Source organism: Gossypium raimondii, chromosome 5 (genome assembly GCF_025698545.1).
Source record: "Gossypium raimondii isolate GPD5lz chromosome 5, ASM2569854v1, whole genome shotgun sequence".
NCBI lineage: Eukaryota > Viridiplantae > Streptophyta > Magnoliopsida > Malvales > Malvaceae > Gossypium > Gossypium raimondii.
In genome coordinates this window covers 5,789,620-5,807,526 of record NC_068569.1, presented here as the reverse complement: position 1 = coordinate 5,807,526, position 17,907 = coordinate 5,789,620, and the positions used below count along the sequence as shown (strand labels likewise).

The 17,907-nt window shown below is 34.3% G+C and overlaps 4 protein-coding genes across 6 annotated transcripts; 3 read left to right on the top strand and 1 right to left on the bottom strand.

Annotated features, from left to right (window-relative positions):
• The first annotated feature begins 8,389 nt into the window (after nucleotides 1-8,389).
• On the top strand, nucleotides 8,390-9,668 carry LOC105769184 (xyloglucan endotransglucosylase/hydrolase protein 9). Of its 2 annotated transcripts, none has more exons than XM_012589654.2 (4): nucleotides 8,390-8,583; nucleotides 8,698-8,798; nucleotides 8,869-9,062; nucleotides 9,150-9,668. In XM_012589654.2, exons 1-4 carry the CDS (start codon nucleotides 8,406-8,408, stop codon nucleotides 9,547-9,549), a joined length of 873 nt encoding a protein of 290 aa, XP_012445108.1. In that variant the 5' UTR covers nucleotides 8,390-8,405; the 3' UTR covers nucleotides 9,550-9,668. The 2 variants fall into 2 exon arrangements, with proteins under 2 accessions (XP_012445108.1, XP_012445107.1); XM_012589653.2 differs by having other exon boundaries at nucleotides 8,869-9,068.
• A 158-nt stretch (nucleotides 9,669-9,826) lies between these two features.
• Nucleotides 9,827-11,283, top strand: LOC105769185 (uncharacterized). The gene is made up of 5 exons (XM_012589655.2): nucleotides 9,827-10,187; nucleotides 10,301-10,365; nucleotides 10,461-10,521; nucleotides 10,727-10,873; nucleotides 11,011-11,283. Exons 1-5 carry the CDS (start codon nucleotides 9,923-9,925, stop codon nucleotides 11,136-11,138), a joined length of 666 nt encoding a protein of 221 aa, XP_012445109.1. The 5' UTR covers nucleotides 9,827-9,922; the 3' UTR covers nucleotides 11,139-11,283.
• Nucleotides 11,284-11,673: 390 nt separating this feature from the next.
• Nucleotides 11,674-13,959, bottom strand: LOC105769183 (F-box/WD-40 repeat-containing protein At5g21040). Its single transcript, XM_012589651.2, has one exon. It carries the CDS (start codon nucleotides 13,467-13,469, stop codon nucleotides 11,826-11,828), a length of 1,644 nt encoding a protein of 547 aa, XP_012445105.1. The 5' UTR covers nucleotides 13,470-13,959; the 3' UTR covers nucleotides 11,674-11,825.
• A 904-nt stretch (nucleotides 13,960-14,863) lies between these two features.
• Nucleotides 14,864-16,980, top strand: LOC105770626 (NEDD8-specific protease 1). 2 transcript variants are annotated; one of them, XM_012591906.2, is made up of 2 exons: nucleotides 14,864-15,009; nucleotides 15,992-16,980. In XM_012591906.2, the coding sequence occupies exon 2, from the start codon at nucleotides 16,007-16,009 to the stop codon at nucleotides 16,691-16,693; it is 687 nt and encodes a 228-aa protein (XP_012447360.1). In that variant the 5' UTR covers nucleotides 14,864-15,009; nucleotides 15,992-16,006; the 3' UTR covers nucleotides 16,694-16,980. The 2 variants fall into 2 exon arrangements, with proteins under 2 accessions (XP_012447360.1, XP_012447361.1); XM_012591907.2 differs by having other exon boundaries at nucleotides 15,977-16,980.
• Nucleotides 16,981-17,907: the final 927 nt, after the last annotated feature.

Here is a 17,907-nt window from a genome sequence, read left to right as displayed (position 1 = left end):
CGCATTATCTGATGCAACCCACTTTGAATGGGAAAAATCTCCTTCTAGTCTTTTTTCGATTTTATGTCATGATGCTATGTCTGATCTGTACGATGAGAGTAGAGGATGTCAGAACAGGGTGTATGAAGTAAATTCATCGGCTTGGGACTTGGTTACGTACTTTTCTCGTTTGTCGTAATAAAATTATTATTTCTAAAAAAATCATTTTGAAACTTAAAATATTAATTAATTTATTTATTTTGATAATTAAGTGTAAGGGTAGATTATTAGAGGATTGAATTCAAATTATATTGACTCACAGCATAACTATTACCACTAAAAAAATCAATTTTCGAATTTAACATCTCATTTCTATTCCTTTTCACTGTTTTGTAAAAGGAAAAGAAGCCCATTTTTCTAAAAAGAAGTTGTTCACATATAAACAAAAGCATAAAGGTGGAATATGAATAGAAAAATATGGATTTATATTTCATAAATTCCGGAGAGTATACATAATCCTACAAAAACTCTTAGAATAAATCATAAATCTCCAACCATCAAAAGTAGCATTTGTTAATAGAAGATTTAGAAAAGGGTAGGTGATGATGTATTAAAGAAGAAGAGAAGATCTAGCATGAGAGAAAAGAGCCTGTCAAGTTAGCCAAGACTGGCTTGCCTGCTTGCTTGTGAGCTTCCCAGCCAATAATGAGAGATGGGTAGGCAAGTCATTCTTGGCTATGAAACAAGGCTCTGCTTCCCCATATTAGACCTCTCTTCCAATCTCCGATGGGATGCTTATTCTTTGATTTCAAGTCTCTATTTATAGAGGTATGAAATGTTTTGACTTGGTATGTGACATTGTTTTCCTTATCTAAGAATAGGTTCTGTTCCATGTATGTTCTTTTGGATTTTGTAGCTTTATAATGGTGAAAGAATTTCAAAAGGAATGTCAATGCCGGTGAGTCCTCTTAGCTGACCTTTTACCGCTTCCAATAGCCTATTCTTATCCCCATTTATGAATATATATATATAATATATATAAGACATCAAATACGAATATTTTAAGGAAAAAAATGAAGATATAAATCTGTGTTTGGAAATTATTTCATGTAAATTTGGTATGATTTATTTTTGACAAGTTCTGGCCATTGCTTTTAAATTGTTTATTGAATTTAGAATTAATTTATATAATATTTAAAAATGATAGTTAACATATATGAATCGAAATTTCAGTTTATTTTTTTCTTATCCACAAATTATTACGTGTTTTATAAAATTGTTTTGTATGGCATATGGGCTATGGAATTGGGATAAGGAAGAACCATAGCACGTTGGAACTTGACTATCCATTTGAAATTAAAGATTATGATTCAAAGATCTCCCATCTATTGTTTGTATTATATTTTGTTATCAGTAAAGCCAAATATAGAAAAAGTTAATAAGAATCTTTGACAAAAATTGGGTTGTTATTAATAAATAGTTTGATGCAATGATAAGGCACATTCCGGGATAAGTTTAAATCTTGAAGATAATATTATTACATCTTGAAGATAATATACCACAAACTCCAAACATATACCTAAAACAAAGGGAAAAATACTAATAAAAGCCCTTTTTTTAAAAACTTACTAAAATGGACCCGGTAAAACATTAATTACCGGAATGGCCTAATTCCCAAAAAACGCATCCACGTCAGCGCGTTGTCATGTGACAAAGCAGGAAAACGCTTCCTCAAGGAAGCGCTTTTCCTGTGTCGCTACAGTACCAACGATAAAAAAATAGCCGTTGGTACCCCCCAACCGTAAAAAAAAACTATAAAACCCCCCTTTTATTTTTTTCACACTTAAATCATTTCTCTCAAATTCTCTCATATTTCTCTCCAATATTCTCTCATATTTCTCTCAAATTCCTCTTAAAGCTCTCTTTAATTATTTTAAAAAAAGCTCTAATTTTATTTTTTTTGGAATTTTTTTAAATCATAAAAATTTGATCGTGTTAGCAATGGCCGGAGAATTAATTTATCTCGATAACAAGCACATATCCGTCAAACAAATGAAAATGATAAGTGTTAAATTTAATTTTTAAATATTATTTAAGATTTTTTCATTTATGCAATTTTAAATAATTTTATTTTATTATTTCTTATAAAAGTCTGTAGATCGGATATTGCAATGCTATATCCGTAATATGCATGGTCCTCTGTCACCGTTGATAGAGAATTACCTGCGAGAAGCGGGTTTTTGGCACGTGGCGACGGTAGGCCGAGGATGCAAGTTGGACCCGAAACTCATTAGTGCGTTGATAGAGAGGTGGAGACCCGAGACGCACACATTCCATCTTCCATGTGGAGAGTGTACTATCACGTTGGGCGCTATTCCGGAGAATATTAACGGAGGTCGGATTGAGATGGGCTGGTTACGAGACACATCCCTGGAGCCGGATGATGATTCTACCGAACTAGAAAGAATCTGATATGCTCGGGCATACATTCTTGAGATAATTGGAGGTTATCTGATGCCGGACTTGTCACGGAACCTTGTACATCTGAGATGGCTGCTGAAACTCGTTGATTTTAGAGCAGCTGGTGAAATTAGTTAGGGGTCTGCCGTGTTGGCAACATTGTATTGGGAGATGTGCAGGGTGACACGACCGAATAAAGCAAAAATCGGAGGTTGCCTATTACTACTGCAGTCATGGGCACGGTTTCACTTTCCATTTTTACGTCCTCGAGTGGACCACCCATATACATTCCCACTCATAACGAGGAAAATTTTACATTAGATTTTACAATTATTACATAAATTTAAATTATAATCGTATGCTAAAAATTTATTTAATTAGGTGGAACCATTCGGCAAGTTATGCTCGATTACTTACCTCTCTTGAAGATATACGACTTCTATTAGACCAAAGGTCAGAAGCACAAGTATTAAATAAAATAGATATACATAATGAGATAGTCGATTCGTATTTAGTATTATGTATATAACTAATATTTCCATCATGTTCATATAGTTTCAATGGATACCATACGAGGATCCAGCAATCCGAGCAGTAATTCCGGATTAATACTTCCAAAATCTGAATGTTTGGCATGTGAAAGTCCCGTTGGTCAACTTTGCAATCGTGGAGATGCACCAATCGGGCAAAGTATTACGGCAATTTGGATTCCAACAACTGATTCCCGTGGCACCTGAGGTGTTGGATGATCATCACAGAATCGACTTAGGCAATTGCATACGAATTGGCTGAGTTTCTGGTTACACTATATCCAAATGTGGGAAGATCGATATGATTATATACCTACTCGAGAATCGATCATCATTCCAGAATTAGCGTGCATGCCGGAATGCATGCCATGGTTTAGGATCCATGGCAAGCTGTATTTACTGTCGGAAGAGGAGAGGCAGCGGCAATTGCGTGTCCAAAGGGAGCGACGTGGCCCTTTAAATCCAAGAAGAAAGGACGACGACGCAGGCCCATCAACAGCGCCCCCACAATCACCAGGCCCAGCAACAGCACCGACACAGTCACCCGGCCCAACACTTCAATCGACGACACCCACAACACAACTTTTTCAGATGATGCCAGGTGCGTATCCTAGCCCTTTTATGTATCCTAACCCTTATATGTTTCATTTTTCTAGTCCTATGGCAAGTGGGAGTCAATGGCCCGATTCATCTCCATTTTCGATTACAACGAGTGGACTGCCGATCTATAGGCCACCGTCGCACGAGGGGCCGTCGGGGAGCTCTTCTTTTTACCAATCCCCATCACCTTATAGGTTTCAAAAACCTTCGTCGTCGGTGATGCAAACACCTCCACAGTCACTATTCTATCAATGTGGGTCATCCTCCCAACACCGACAACCAGATCCCCTACCGGAGGAACCAGAATCCCCCCAGAGCAACCACAACCCCCACTAGAAGTTGGACAAATGAGGAATCTAGCGCGTAACCGTCAACGACCACCATGTGGCACTGAATCCGGCAAGCACAGAGATCGATTTTTATTTTAATATATTTATACAAACATTTTGAATATTTTTATATTATTTCATGTAATAATATAGAAATTTACTTTTATATTTTAATAAAATATAAATTCTTTTAAATAAGACAATATTTTGAATATTTCTATATTATTCCATTTAATAAAATAAAACATTGTTTTAAATAAAGTAATTGTAATTTACTTTAATATTTTTAATAAAATATAAATTCTTTTAAATAAGACAATATTTTGAGTATTTCTATATTATTTCATTTAAAATATAAATAATACAATATAGTTTTTTACAATAACGTTCAACTATTGCGATTTGGACATGATCTACTTGTATGGCTCGAGAGCTTTTATTTTAAATTAACAAATAATTTAATTAAGTAACCCTAAACCCCAAACCCTAATTTATTTTAGTTTTTCCTTAAAAACCTTAAACCTTAAACCCTAATCTATTTTTTAAAATTTATAATTAATTTACTCAAGTAACCATAAACCCTAATTTATTTGATTTTTCTTTAAAAACCCTTAACACTAAACTAGGTGTCCATCGGCCGGGCCGGGCCCAAAAAAAAATTCGACCCTCATCCTAGGCCCAAGCCCGACCGAGCCCGAAATATGGGCCTAAAATTTTGTCCAGGCCTGGCCCGGGAAAAAATTCCTAAGCCCGAGCTCGGCCCGACCCACTTTTTAATAAGCACCAAAAATTTATTTTTAAAAAAATTAAAAAAAGTATTTTAAAAATATTTAAAAATTTAAAAATTAAAAATATATATTTTTATTATATTCGATCCAAGCCGGGCCCGGGCCTAAAAAGCGGTGCCCGAGGCCCGGCCTATTTTCTAAACGGGCATTGTTTTTTGCCCAAACCCATATTTCGGGCCTATATTTTTACCCAAACCCTCACATATTTCGGACGGGCCGTCGGGCCAGCCCGCCATGGACATCTCTACACTAAACCCTAATCTGATTTTTTTAAAAATTTATAATTAATTTACTCAAGTAATCCTAAACCCTAATTTAATTAATTTTTTCCTTAAAAACCATAAACACAAAACCCTAATCTAATTTTAAAAATTTTATAATTAATTTAATTAAGAAACCCTAATCCCTAATCCTTTATTTATTTAATTTTTTCTTTAAAACCCTAAACCTAAAAACTCCAAAACCTTAACCCTAAATCCAAAGCCCAAAACCCTAACCCTAACGCAGAGACATGGGAAAAGCGCTTCCTTGAGGAAGCATTTTCCTGCTTTGTCACCTGACAACGCGCTGATGTGGACGCGTTCGGGGAAATAAGCCCATTCCTGTAATTAATTTTTTACCTGGCCCATTTCAGTAAGTAAAAAAAAAAGGGGCTTTTATTGGTATTTTACCCTAAAACAAACATATATAATATAAAAAGAAATTGAGTTATTGATGGAAAGTATGTATAATGACAATCAACCAATCAAAAATCATATCTCACCTTAGTTACTAAGATTAGCAAAATCTTGAATTATCACAATGTTATTGATGGAATTTAATTGCATAATCCTTGAAAAGTCCATCAAAGGATTTTCACCATATATGGAACTCCCTGTTTATGTTGACATCTAGGAGAGCATTCCGTCAATTGAATTGGTTAGTAAACCAAAATTGGAGAATCAATCCCAATATAAATTACAAACTTAATTAATTGAATTAAAATTAATAGGTTCGAGTTTTTTTTCCAACAAAATAAAATCCATATCACCTGAAAACAACCATCAAAGCAGCAAAGCAGAATTAAAAAAAATATTAGTTTGAGGTTTTAATATATATTTACGCATTTGAGTTCAAATTTTATCATATTTTAAATTTTATTACATACATGATGTGACTTATTTAAATTTAGATATATTTAGATTATTATTTTTATCTATTGTTTAATTTTAATTGTACTTACAGGAAATGTGTTGATTATAATTGTAATTACCTTTGTGCATGGAGTCTAATAATTAGTTATACATAATACTTATAATCGTACCTTACAAAACAATTTCTAATTAATCACTGAAACTTTGGCATCGTTGATTGAGGTGAATGTTCTTATTCCTTGAACAATCATGTCCAAATATGTATATATCATGTGTATAGCCTTTATTTTATTTCTTTCGAATTTTGTCCTAAGCATATATTTATATTTGTGGATATACTCTATTATAAAATCTTTCAAAATAGTTTTAATTAAAATTCTAAAACAAAAACGTTTGAACTATTCTTTATCTAAAACCCATTCGAGTTCGGTGAAGCTGACATGAAAAACCCATATTTAATATTTTTAAATTTATATAATTAATTTTACTATGGAAAATAATAAATTACACTTGAACATATCTGAAACACAATGCCTACGAAAACCAGATTTTGTTAGTGGGCTTGTCCTCACTAGTTTTGAGATGGTAGGCCTTCATAATCGATGTTTAATCCATAATTCCATCATCATCATCTATCTAGATCTAATCTTTCAACATGCTCATTATATACAAAATGATTCAATTTTCAAGTTTATAAATACACGACATAAAAATAATATAATAAAATAAAATAAATTATAACATGATAAGAAAAATAATATAAACATAATACAAATACACAAAATAAACATAAAAATCTATCTAAAACGATTGTCTTCAAGATATAAAATAAATTATTAACATATAAAAATTTGTGTGAATTTATAATATATTTTTATATTTTCCATGTTCGTTTTAAGGTTCATATTTGTGGTCCAAACTGTTCATTTCAACAACATTATCTCTAATATTTGACTATATGTCTATCTTTAAGAATGTAATGTCTTCTACCAATACAACTAACCTTTGTTGATATTTATAACACTTTGATCACACGAAAATAAAATATTAATTTTATCTAAATTGTATAATATTAACAAATTATTCAAGATATATCAAGATTGATATGTAACACGAGTGTGAACATGACAAAGTATGTAAAATCTAAAATAAATTGAGATACAATAAATATGTAATATAAAAGATAATTATAACAATAACATAACTTTAAAAAGAACACTAATGGGATGAGTAAAAGTCTATCCAAATTGACCTAACCAACTTAATTAACACATTCGAATTTGTTAGTTATTTTGAATAAATCCATTTAAGATTGAATTAAAATGATGAAAGTTATAATCAAATTCATCGACTTGATTGGTTTTATATATATTTATTTATTTATTTTAAATATATTAACACTATGTAAAATATATAATATAAGTTAAACCATAAACCCAAATTATTTTAACTCAAACTAAATTTTAATTAACCCCAAAAACTAGAATAAAACACCCTAAAGGCTAAAACTAGTTCTACATACAAAAATTTTACCTTTCCATTCAACAATTATGATGTTTCATGATTAAGTTAATAAAACTTAATTAATGAAACATAACAAATAAAAAGTCAATTAATCGACTTCAATGACCAGTGTTAAGTTAGTTAAAATATATGTTAATTGATTAATCAGTTTAATTTGAAAATGATTGATCATATCGATTAAAATAACATAATGATTTTAAAAAATCCCGATTGTTCTCTCTGCCTTAATTAGAAGAATTCATCATACTCTGAAAAGGATAAAGCAGTGAGAAATTCAGCATATTTCTAAAGAAGAGAACTTAATTCCTAATGATCTTGTCAAGATAGTTTGTATAAGCAAAATAGGTTTAAAATTGGTTGAGGATTCTCTTTAAGACTCTAATTTATTTACTTTGTATCTCTATTTATTTCAAAAAAAAAAAAAGCAAACCTAAGTTTAAACCTTGAAACAAGGGCCTAAACCTCAAAGATTAGCTTAAATTAAAAAACTAAACATTCAATACCCTAATTACCCTTTATATCATATTTCTTTTTCCTTTTGCTTAGCTGCAATAAAAGCAAATCCTCTCAGTTCAAAATTTTGCAATTATAAATGCATTAGGGGACAGCATTTGATTACGGGTATAGATTAGAGAGGTTTGCAGATATTAGATAATAAACAAAGGAAGACTATGTTTAAGAGTATATTATAAACCAAAATTGATCTCGTTTCAGGCTATAATAAATTTCTTTTTGCTGGGTTAGCTACTTTTACAAACCACCATCAATATAAACATTGGGCCATTTTTGCAGTGGTAAATATACACCATTAAAAGTGTAGTTAGCAGTAAGAAAGTTGATGACAACTCATTTTATTCTCTAATTTAGCTAAGCTAATGGATTTTCCCATTCCTGTTAGTGGCCATTAACCTCCCCCCACCACTTTCATTCACTTTCTGATGTAACCATCCTTTCCATTTGCTCAGACTCACATGGCTCCAATTACAAACTATGGGCTATATAATGCATGCATGCCTTTGTCTCACTGCTTTGAGTTGAGCCTCTGGATTTGGAGTTGTGGTGATGGCTTCAAATATTTGTACTAGGCTGGAAATTGCAATATTTATGGTGGGATTCGTTTGTGCGAATTTAGTGTTACCAATGTGTGGTAACATTAGTGAAGTGTTTGAGTACAACTGGGCTCCTAATCACATTATCTCTCAAGGAGACCAGATCAAGCTAACTCTGGACAATGTTTCTGGTAATGCCAACCTTTCTCTGCTTTGCTTTGGGTAATGAGTGTTTTGTCTTTTGTTGTGATCAAAATGATTAGGAATGTATTTGTTAAAATAAATGGTGATGTGATTGATTATAGGTTGTGGATTTGAGTCTAAGAAGAAGTATTTGTTTGGGCAAGCAAGTGTGCAGATCAAACTAATTGAAGGAGACTCAGCTGGAACCGTCACCGCCTTTTATGTAAGATTAGTATTACTAGATTATGACTGTAAAAAATTATGTTTGAGAAATTTAAGAATGGGAAATGCAGATGGCATCGGAAGGGCCTGTTTATGACGAACTGGATTTTGAGTTTCTCGGGAATGTATCGGGAGAGCCATACCTAGTCCAAACTAATATTTACGTCAATGGCACCGGCAATCGAGAGCAAAGGCATACCCTTTGGTTCGATCCCACACTTGATTTCCATACATACTCTTTTTTCTGGAATCGCCATTTAATTGTGTACGTGTAAGCAACAAACTGTACTCAAATCTATGTTATTCAGTTATTTGAAATATCATGTTTAATATTCGTTGGCAATCTAAACAGGTTTCTTGTTTATGGAATTCCCATACGTGTTTTTACCAACAAAGAAGACAAGGGTGTGCTGTTTCCAAGACAGCAGGCGATGAGCATCCGAGGGTCAGTGTGGAATGCCGATGATTGGGCCACGCAAGGTGGGAAGGTGAAGATCAACTGGACCAATGCTCCCTTCTTTTCAACCTGTCGGTCTTTCATCATCGATGCTTGCGAATTATTGCCTGAAACAGACGATATTATGGCCCAATGTGGCAAACTCGGACGGTTCTGGTGGGATAAGCCAGCTTTCGTTGTGTTAAACAGGCATAGGAGCCATCAACTTAAATGGGCTCGCAGAAAGCATTTGGTTTATGACTATTGTAAAGATAAAGCACGATTCACTGAGTTACCAAGGGAGTGTATCAGTTAAAATTACTGCAATAACTTTTAAGCATTTCACAGATTCTTGCTAGAATTACTTCAGAGCGAAGAATCATTATCATATAATCGCTTTCAAAATCCCATCAAATGAGTTTAATTTGCGAATCCCGATATTTGTGATGCCTTACTCAAGTGTGGCCTTCTTTGTAAAAAAATAAAAATAGTGCCTCACGCCTCACCCCATAAAGACAAGAAGCCACTGCATATATAACACTGTTATCCATATCCCTATCAACGCAATAAATGGATGCCACATAATAATTATATCACATGTTTCCCAAAAACACCCTTCTACTTTTATCCACACAATCCAAAAGAACCGAACTCACACTCGTACTGCAACTTTGAATCCTCTTGCAGAAATGGAGATGACTGCACGATCTTTGTCTCAAGCAAAGCTCCAAAGCTGCTCGGCTACTCTTTCACCTTCCTTCCTTCAGTCAAAAGCCTCTCTTTCTGCATCAAATTTGGTGGTCCCTTTTCAGTCCTGCAAAAACTATGGTGTCAGGCTCAAATTTGATAGAAACAGATTAAGGAAACAAAGAAATGTTGCGGTTATTTTTGCTTCTGAAAGTGAAAGTAATACTTCCACAGATGTCACTGATCGATGGCTTCTTGAACCTGCAGGTCAGTGAGTCAGTGTTTTCATGCTGTTACAGGGTTAAATTTTTTTATCTGGTTTCTGAATCTGGATAGCTAGTTTAAGAAATCGCCAACATTTTGATGCATTGTTGAACTAGGTGATGGAGATTCAAGACACATTGGATTTAAGGTTCAAATGCCAGATGCGTTTGAAATTGCTTCCGTAAGTACCATAAAAGAAGAATGTTGCCATTGTCACTGTTCTATCTTTGCACTGAAAATAACATCCATGGTGGATTTTATTTGGTCATTTTGTAGAGCGAAGTGACTGTTGGTCGCCTCCCTGATAAGGCAGATGTGGTGATTCCAGTTGCAACAGGTAAGTTATTCCAGTTGCAACAGTTGATTGGACTACCATTATACTCAATATTTTAATTTTAAATTCTTTTATCCTATCCCAAGTATCCCAAAATTTAATGAAAATGTAAAATTGGGATAATATTTGTTTCAGCTATGAAATAAATTATTTTCATTCCGCTAATAACTTTGATATGGAATCATACGTACATCTCTGGATGCTGTAGTATCGGGAATTCATGCTCGGATTCAGAAGAAAGGAGGGAATCTTCTGGTGACAGACTTGGATAGTACAAATGGGACTTTCATCAATGACCAGAGGCTAAGACCAGGGGTTGTTTCCAAGGTGCCACCCGGAAGTTTTCTTATATTCGGTAAATACCCCCAACTCTTCAACTTCAATTCAATCCAATAACCCCGGAAAAGTATCCCAAATTCTGCATTGTAACTGAGGCAAACAAGACTATGTTTTCTTGAGTTATGTCTATGTAATGGTTCTTTTTTGATGTAGGGGATATTCATTTGGCAATGTTTCGTGTCTCGAAGCTTGAGAATGTTGCCAGCATCGAAAGCAAACCAGAGGAATCTGCTGATAAAGTAGAAAGTGAAACTGCAACCGAGGGTCCTTCAATGGACTAAATATTGCAGGATTTTGTTGAGGAGGCATTCAATTTTTGTCATTAGATTTTTATCCCTTCAAATGTTTTCTCTTTATGTAATCCGAATTTCTTCCACATACATTCAACATGGAACGAAATACATGAATATACTCTCTTTATCAGCATGTAATCGTCCAAAAATCTACAACATGTGTACCAACCAACAATTTTCCCATTTTTAAATTTAATGCAATGAAAACACGAGTAGTTTAAAAACCGCATAAGTTAAATTCCAACTTTAGATGCATGCTGAAAAGGTAACATGAAAGTTTGAAACACTGACTAAACTCCACTGGAATTTGCATATAGCTGGAACTGTAAATGGATAAGAAATGTGCACATGCCTACCATTTGAGAATCATTAAAAACTAAAGGCATGTAAATAGAAGCAGTAGTTTCAATAAAATACCAACAACGCTCAACCCCAGCTTCTCTATGGAGGCAACCATAAGAACAAGGCCCAGCTATCAAAAATATCACAAGAACTAAAAGATTGAAATGCAAGATCATACAAATGAGATTAAAATCCATGGATAACTAAAAGATATCATAGTTACCATACAGTCACAAAGTTATTGTGTATAATCTTGTCATAATAGAAAAAAGATGAATATGTTGGAAGCCTAAAGGCATAAAGTAAGTATAATCATAAATCATCTGACAGCCGTTATGTCTTCACCTTGGAGCTTATGCTACGTTTACTGTGCCAGACACTATTCCTATCACCATTGACTGTTTTCTTCTTGGCTGCAACAGAACATTGATCAGTTCGACCACCCTTATTATTCATCTCAATTTGAAGTCTGCGTCGCCTCATCCTATTCTCCAAACGTATTCCTCTTAGTGCCCGTGCCCTCTGCTCAATTTCTAGAGCTTCTGAGAAGTTCCAGATACGAACAACACCTTCTTCACCCCCACAGACAATTCGATCTGCACCAATACCGACTGAGAACAAATTGCACCCAAATCCATGGAGCATTCTCTGGGGTGGCTCTATGTTCCTTTGGTCAATGTCATTATCCCTTGAAACCCTTTTCCCCAAGGTGCGCTTACTGGCCCTCAACAACTTCCGAACATCAATTAGTGCAAGTTTACCATCACTGGAAGCTGAAACAAGCCAGGGAAACTCAAATGCAAGTGAGTAAACAGCACCTGAGTGAGGAATCCATGTTGCAACCTGCACGACACTAGATTCGTCAGACCCACTTATAATCTCAAACATGTGTATCGCTCCATCTTCTCCACCAGTAAAAAGGAAGTCTCCAGTGCGACTCCGAGCCAAGGCATAAGTATTACCAACGTGAGCATTGTGAATAACATTTAACAGAGTCCCAGTATTTGTCTGCCAAAGAAACACATCAGAACCTGATGTGCTTACAACAGTTGTGTCATGAGGAACAAGGCTCCAAACCCAGTCACCATGCCTCAATACCTGTGTGCACTTCAGTGATGACCTATCCCAAACACGAACTGTCATGTCCCAAGAACCACTATATATCCTAGTAAGGTCCAAAGCAAGAGAAGTTATAGGCCCCTCGTGTTCCCACAGTCGAAACTCCTTGTTCTGTTTCTCAACACCCTTAAGGTCAAACAAGTGCTTAAGACTCTCTACTGCCTTCCAACAATGGATAAAGCCATCGGTACCCCCAGCAACTAATAGTTTAGTATCAGCTGCAACAGCCCTAATAGTACAACCAAGGGGCCGCGACGATGCAATTGACAGCCCCTCCTCCATATCCCACATTCGTACAACCGAATCATATCCAGCAGTAAAAATGAGTTTGGCGGAAGCCAACAGAAACACAGTTCTAACAGCTTCAGTATGACCATATAAAACATCAATGCTACACCTTCCTAAAAATGTCTTGCTCCTAAAATCCCTCTCCACAAACAATTTTTTCCATGATTTCTCATCGGAAGCCCCAGCACCCAAAAGTCCCGAGGCAACTGGTAAACCCCACCTCTCGCAATAAAACTCTTTCCAAACGTGATGCTCGGATGCTATATTATGGAGAATGGTCGACACACAAGATATTATACCAAGCTCTTTAGGGTCGAGGTAATTCAAAATTTCTGAAACTAAGGCTGGTGGGAGATCAGTGATTGACCGCCGGGCATTCGTAAAAACATCATTAGGAGGTAACTGTTTTGAACCATAAAAGCTTGAAATGCCCTTCTTAGGGTTAAAATCCAAAGACGGTTTTGAAGTTTCCAAATTTTCAGGTGCGGAATTGTAACTAGAATGGTTTGACTCAGAATAATTAGCTAGATTCTTAGAAATCTCAGTGCTTTCTTGGCATTCAAATGCCATAAAATGAATGAAAATTTCACCTGGAACTATTAATTCAATGGTATAACTATAAACCTAAATCCCCTAATTCAAGGCCTCAAAAAGTAATTAAACCAGAAATATTTCAAACCCAGAATCTGAACTTACCCTTAAACAAAGATGCCTAAATCTAACAATCCCTAAAAACTGAAACCCAAAAGTATTAAAATAAAACTAATCAGAAAATATCCAATGAATTGAAGAAATTTGAAGGGTTAACAATTAATAGAAGGTGCGCAGGATCTAACCAGAACCCAGAAAGTCAAAAAGAAAAAAAAAACAAATTTGAAATTAAAAAGGTACCTCTAAGATTAATAATTCGTTCTTTGAAGAAGAGAGTTGTTAGAACTGTTCTTAATTTTCCAAATAAATGAAGTGTAATTGGGAATATGGAGGAAATTGAGGAGGGGAAAGGGAATATTTCTTGGATCCGAACGCCGAAGCGGTGGGAAGGTTTGGAGGAGCGGATTTTTTATTATTATTTTATTACGGTAGTATTAAAGGAAGGATCGAACGGTGGAGATAAATGGAGCAAGAGTCATAGAAATTTTGTGGGACGTTGGATGAAAATGAGTCACGCACAAAGATGCTTCTACATTGTTATGATTCATAATCGATTTATGGCTTAATTAAATTACAAGCAAATAGTAATTAAATTGAAAAATACACAAAAATTTAAGTATGAAATAATACGTGAATGAGGAAATTATAATAAAAATTTAATGAATGTGTTATGAAATGATGAAATATGTATAAGATATTATGAAAAATAAGGAATTTTTATGATGTTAAAGATTAAATTGTTAAACTTGAGAAAATATATGAATGAAATAATAGAAGTGAAATACATAGAAATTTAATAAGATAAATTATGTGGTTAGAATGCAACAAGAAAGAAAATTGATTTAATATTATTAATTAGTACATATTGAATTTTTATGACAAAAGTCAAATTGAAAAGTTATGAAAATTTGTAAGAAAATATTTGATAAATGAAAGAATGTAATAGACTCGATATTCAAGTCGGGTATGAGGATGCTACAATAAATATAGTGTTATCAATTTAAAAATGTCTTATAGAAAAATTTTAGTCAGATATTTTTGAGAATAAGAGAGTAATTTTACATTTATTAGAAAAAATTTATATTGAAACAAATATTGTAAAAAGTGAAAATAACCTAATTAAAAATATAAAAATTTGATTGAGATTTGAGACCCTTGGAGTTTCAATCTACCATTCTGTTGAAGCCTTTGGCGGTAGTATCGTTAAATAGGTTTGTCAAAAAAAAGGAAAAAGTTTGCCCTGGGCCAGTTGGGTTCATAAGCCCCAATAAAACCTACAAACCTGGGCTATTTAATTTTTGGTATTGGCCCGCGGTTCTGCCTCTATAGTTCATGTTCTTTCCTTTTCTTTTTCTCTAAAATTCGGGAAAGAACAATCCTCCAAAGTTCTTGAAAAATAGGCGTTGTGTTCCGTCGGTAACAATTAATCTAAGAAGAAGAAGAACATTTTCGTTTCAAGGTTAGGCATCATTTTTACTTTTTCTGTAAGTGGATTTTATTGATTTTAAGCTTCCACTGTTTGTTTTGCTTATGATTAGTTACCTTTGGAGTTTTGAGGTTTCCTTGTCTTCTTTTAAACAGAGTATGCCAAACTATTTAGTCATCTTGACTATCAATTGCTGAGAACTTATTTTTTGGATTAAATTGCAGAGAAATATTTATTTGGTTTGGGTTTTTCTTTTTTTGTATTGAAAATTATTATTGAGTTTGTTATTTTGTGGGATTTTATTTGATCCTTTCGCTCAAGGATTGAAGTTCAAAATGGTATAGCGTATAACTAGGGGAAGGATACACTGCAAATGGTATATCGTAAATTTCATTTAGATATTGACACAGTTCGTGTTGTCTCGTGTTCTCGATGAATCCAAAATTAGGATTCTTATTGTGAGTTGCCTTGGACATGAAGAAGTTATTGCAGCACATTAGAGTTGATATCTTAACCGGGCTGCCCCTGAATATTAAATCTGGATTGCTTACTTGGTTATCGAACTCGTATTGCAATTCATCATCCTTGTGTTGTAGCATTGATTTAGCATAGGCCACACGCCACGAAACCGATATACAGCTTGAACCAGAGTTGATTTTGTTGTTCATCGTACTACCTCATGTTTGTGCATGTTAGTCGTCAAATCTTGCTTCCATCCTTTTTCAATTTTAGTAAACTGTTTTGCAAATCCATATGCCGAATAAAGCTGCTTTCTACTATGATAAAATTCAAACACAAATTGATGAGCCTAAGGGATTGAGGGTCTCTTATCTCTTTATCTACTCCAGTTTACTGGCACTTGATGGTCTAACTTCAAGGATTCAAAAACTGTTATATTGCAAGAAAGTGGAATTAAACCATTCTTTTAGCATATGATTAGCTGTTAGTTCTTTTTTTTTTAGTAAATTAAACCATTTTTTTCCTCATTTTGAAAGTTTAGTTTTCGGAAAAACAGATTAGTATCTAGAGCATGGGAAAATCTGCTGCAGATGACAAGATTCTCAGTTACAACGATGTTGTGCTTAGACGATCAGACTTGGACATCCTCAGTGGTCCGTATTATCTGAATGATAGAATCATCGAGTTCTATTTTAGTCTCCTATCTTCAAGTCATCCTTCAGAGGACATCCTATTGGTTCCACCATCAATTGCTTTCTGGATAACTAACTGCCCCGATGTTGATGGTCTCAAAGATTTTCTGGAACCCCTTAAATTGCCGGATAAGAACCTCGTGATTTTTCCGGTCAATAACAACGATGATGTAAGCTTAGCTGAAGGCGGAAGTCACTGGAGCTTACTTGCATATTACCGAAGTGCTAATATCTTTGTCCATCACGATAGCAATCAGCAAATGAATAAGAGGCATGCTATGAAGCTGTTTAAATCTGTGGTTGGTTATAATGGTGGTCCAAGTTCAACCAGTAATGACAAGTATCAAGAATGCATCGACACACCTCAGCAAGTTAATGGCTACGATTGTGGCTTACACGTTACAGCTACTGCGAGAACCATATGCTCATGGTATGAAAGCAGTGAAAACAAAGATGGCACTGATTTGTGGTTTTCTGCTCTAAAGGAGCAGGTGACTCCGTCGGTGGTGGGTGAAATGAGGAAAGAGATACTGGGGTTGATCAAAGATCTAATGGCCAAGCAATGAGAGATATTGAATGGGGACGTGTCAGGTTGGGTGTGCAAGAAGATGATGTTCTGCCATTTCATGGATCTTGTATGAATTTCAAGTTTCCTTTCAAAATCTGGGACTTTGTTTTCTGGATAGCAACTTAAGCAGGCAATGTATGGCAGTCACATGCATGCTTGAAAACTTTGTTGTTCTAACTTTCATATGGATCCGATATTTACACCTATGTGTCGGACATAAATATGAATTCGATGCTCGCATCCACATTGAGAATGAAAATCGTGTATCACTAAATGCTTAGGAAATTTGAAGGCATCCAAGGCTAGGGATGAATGGTAAAGAGAAGAAGTTTTTTTTGTTGTGACAGATTTATACTTATTGCATCTACTTGTTTGCTATAAAATTACAATATCATTAACTATAGGGGAGGTTTATAAAACTTACAATTAATGTCACAAAATATGTTATACCAGTCATCAATGGAAAACCTCCAAAACCAGAACTAAATGAGTAGACGCTTCATTATAAAACAAAATGAGGACAGATTCAGTATCATAAAAGTTATTGTATTGTGTTAAGAGTTAAATTGCATTTTATCCCCTCACTCAAAAAATGATAAATTAATCTTTGTACATTAGATCAAAGGATAAACTAGTCTTTTTATTAAAAATTGCATTAATTTCTATTGTTAAAAACTGTTCCATGTATGTCAGCATGAGGTACAAGTGACAATCATTGTTTGGGTATTCCATCAATTACATCAATTTTTTAAAAAAAATTATCGATTTGCTCTTTAATCTAATATATATGGACTAGTTTACCTATTTTTTGAATAAAATGAACAAAATATAACCTGATTGTCAGTATAAAAACTTCAATAATAATTCTACTGTAAAGTACAAATTGCGGAGGGCACGTGATTAAGCCTAATACCATAATTGACATTCAACAAGTGGAGATTGTGACCATCGGCAAGTTTAAATTCAAACCTATTTGCAAAACCTTTCTTCTATATCGATTGAACATGTTTTGTATTAAAAATATGGTGTACCGAATCCATTAAATGGATAGTTAAACATATGAATTTGGTAAAAGAAAAGTCTGAATGGTAAAGCTATGAAACAGTGGATATGTAATAGGAGAGCAGACAAAGGCGGCAAGAATCTGACAGACCATCAGATTAAACAAGCAGCAGAATCAAGAGTAGGTCATGAGGTTGAAACAAAAGCAGG

Bases quoted from the DNA above. Each gene is read 5' to 3' on its own strand.
- LOC105770626 (XM_012591906.2), top strand. From the start codon at position 16,007: ATGGGAAAATCTGCTGCAGATGACAAGATTCTCAGTTACAACGATGTT.
- LOC105769185 (XM_012589655.2), top strand. From the start codon at position 9,923: ATGGAGATGACTGCACGATCTTTGTCTCAAGCAAAGCTCCAAAGCTGC. The intron at 10,188-10,300 runs GTCAGTGAGTCA...TTGTTGAACTAG, and splicing joins ATGGCTTCTTGAACCTGCAG to GTGATGGAGATTCAAGACAC. The intron at 10,874-11,010 runs GTAAATACCCCC...TTTTTGATGTAG, and splicing joins CGGAAGTTTTCTTATATTCG to GGGATATTCATTTGGCAATG.
- LOC105769184 (XM_012589653.2), top strand. From the start codon at position 8,406: ATGGCTTCAAATATTTGTACTAGGCTGGAAATTGCAATATTTATGGTG. The intron at 8,584-8,697 runs GTAATGCCAACC...GATTGATTATAG, and splicing joins AACTCTGGACAATGTTTCTG to GTTGTGGATTTGAGTCTAAG. The intron at 8,799-8,868 runs GTAAGATTAGTA...TGGGAAATGCAG, and splicing joins GAACCGTCACCGCCTTTTAT to ATGGCATCGGAAGGGCCTGT.
- LOC105769183 (XM_012589651.2), bottom strand. From the start codon at position 13,469: ATGGCATTTGAATGCCAAGAAAGCACTGAGATTTCTAAGAATCTAGCT.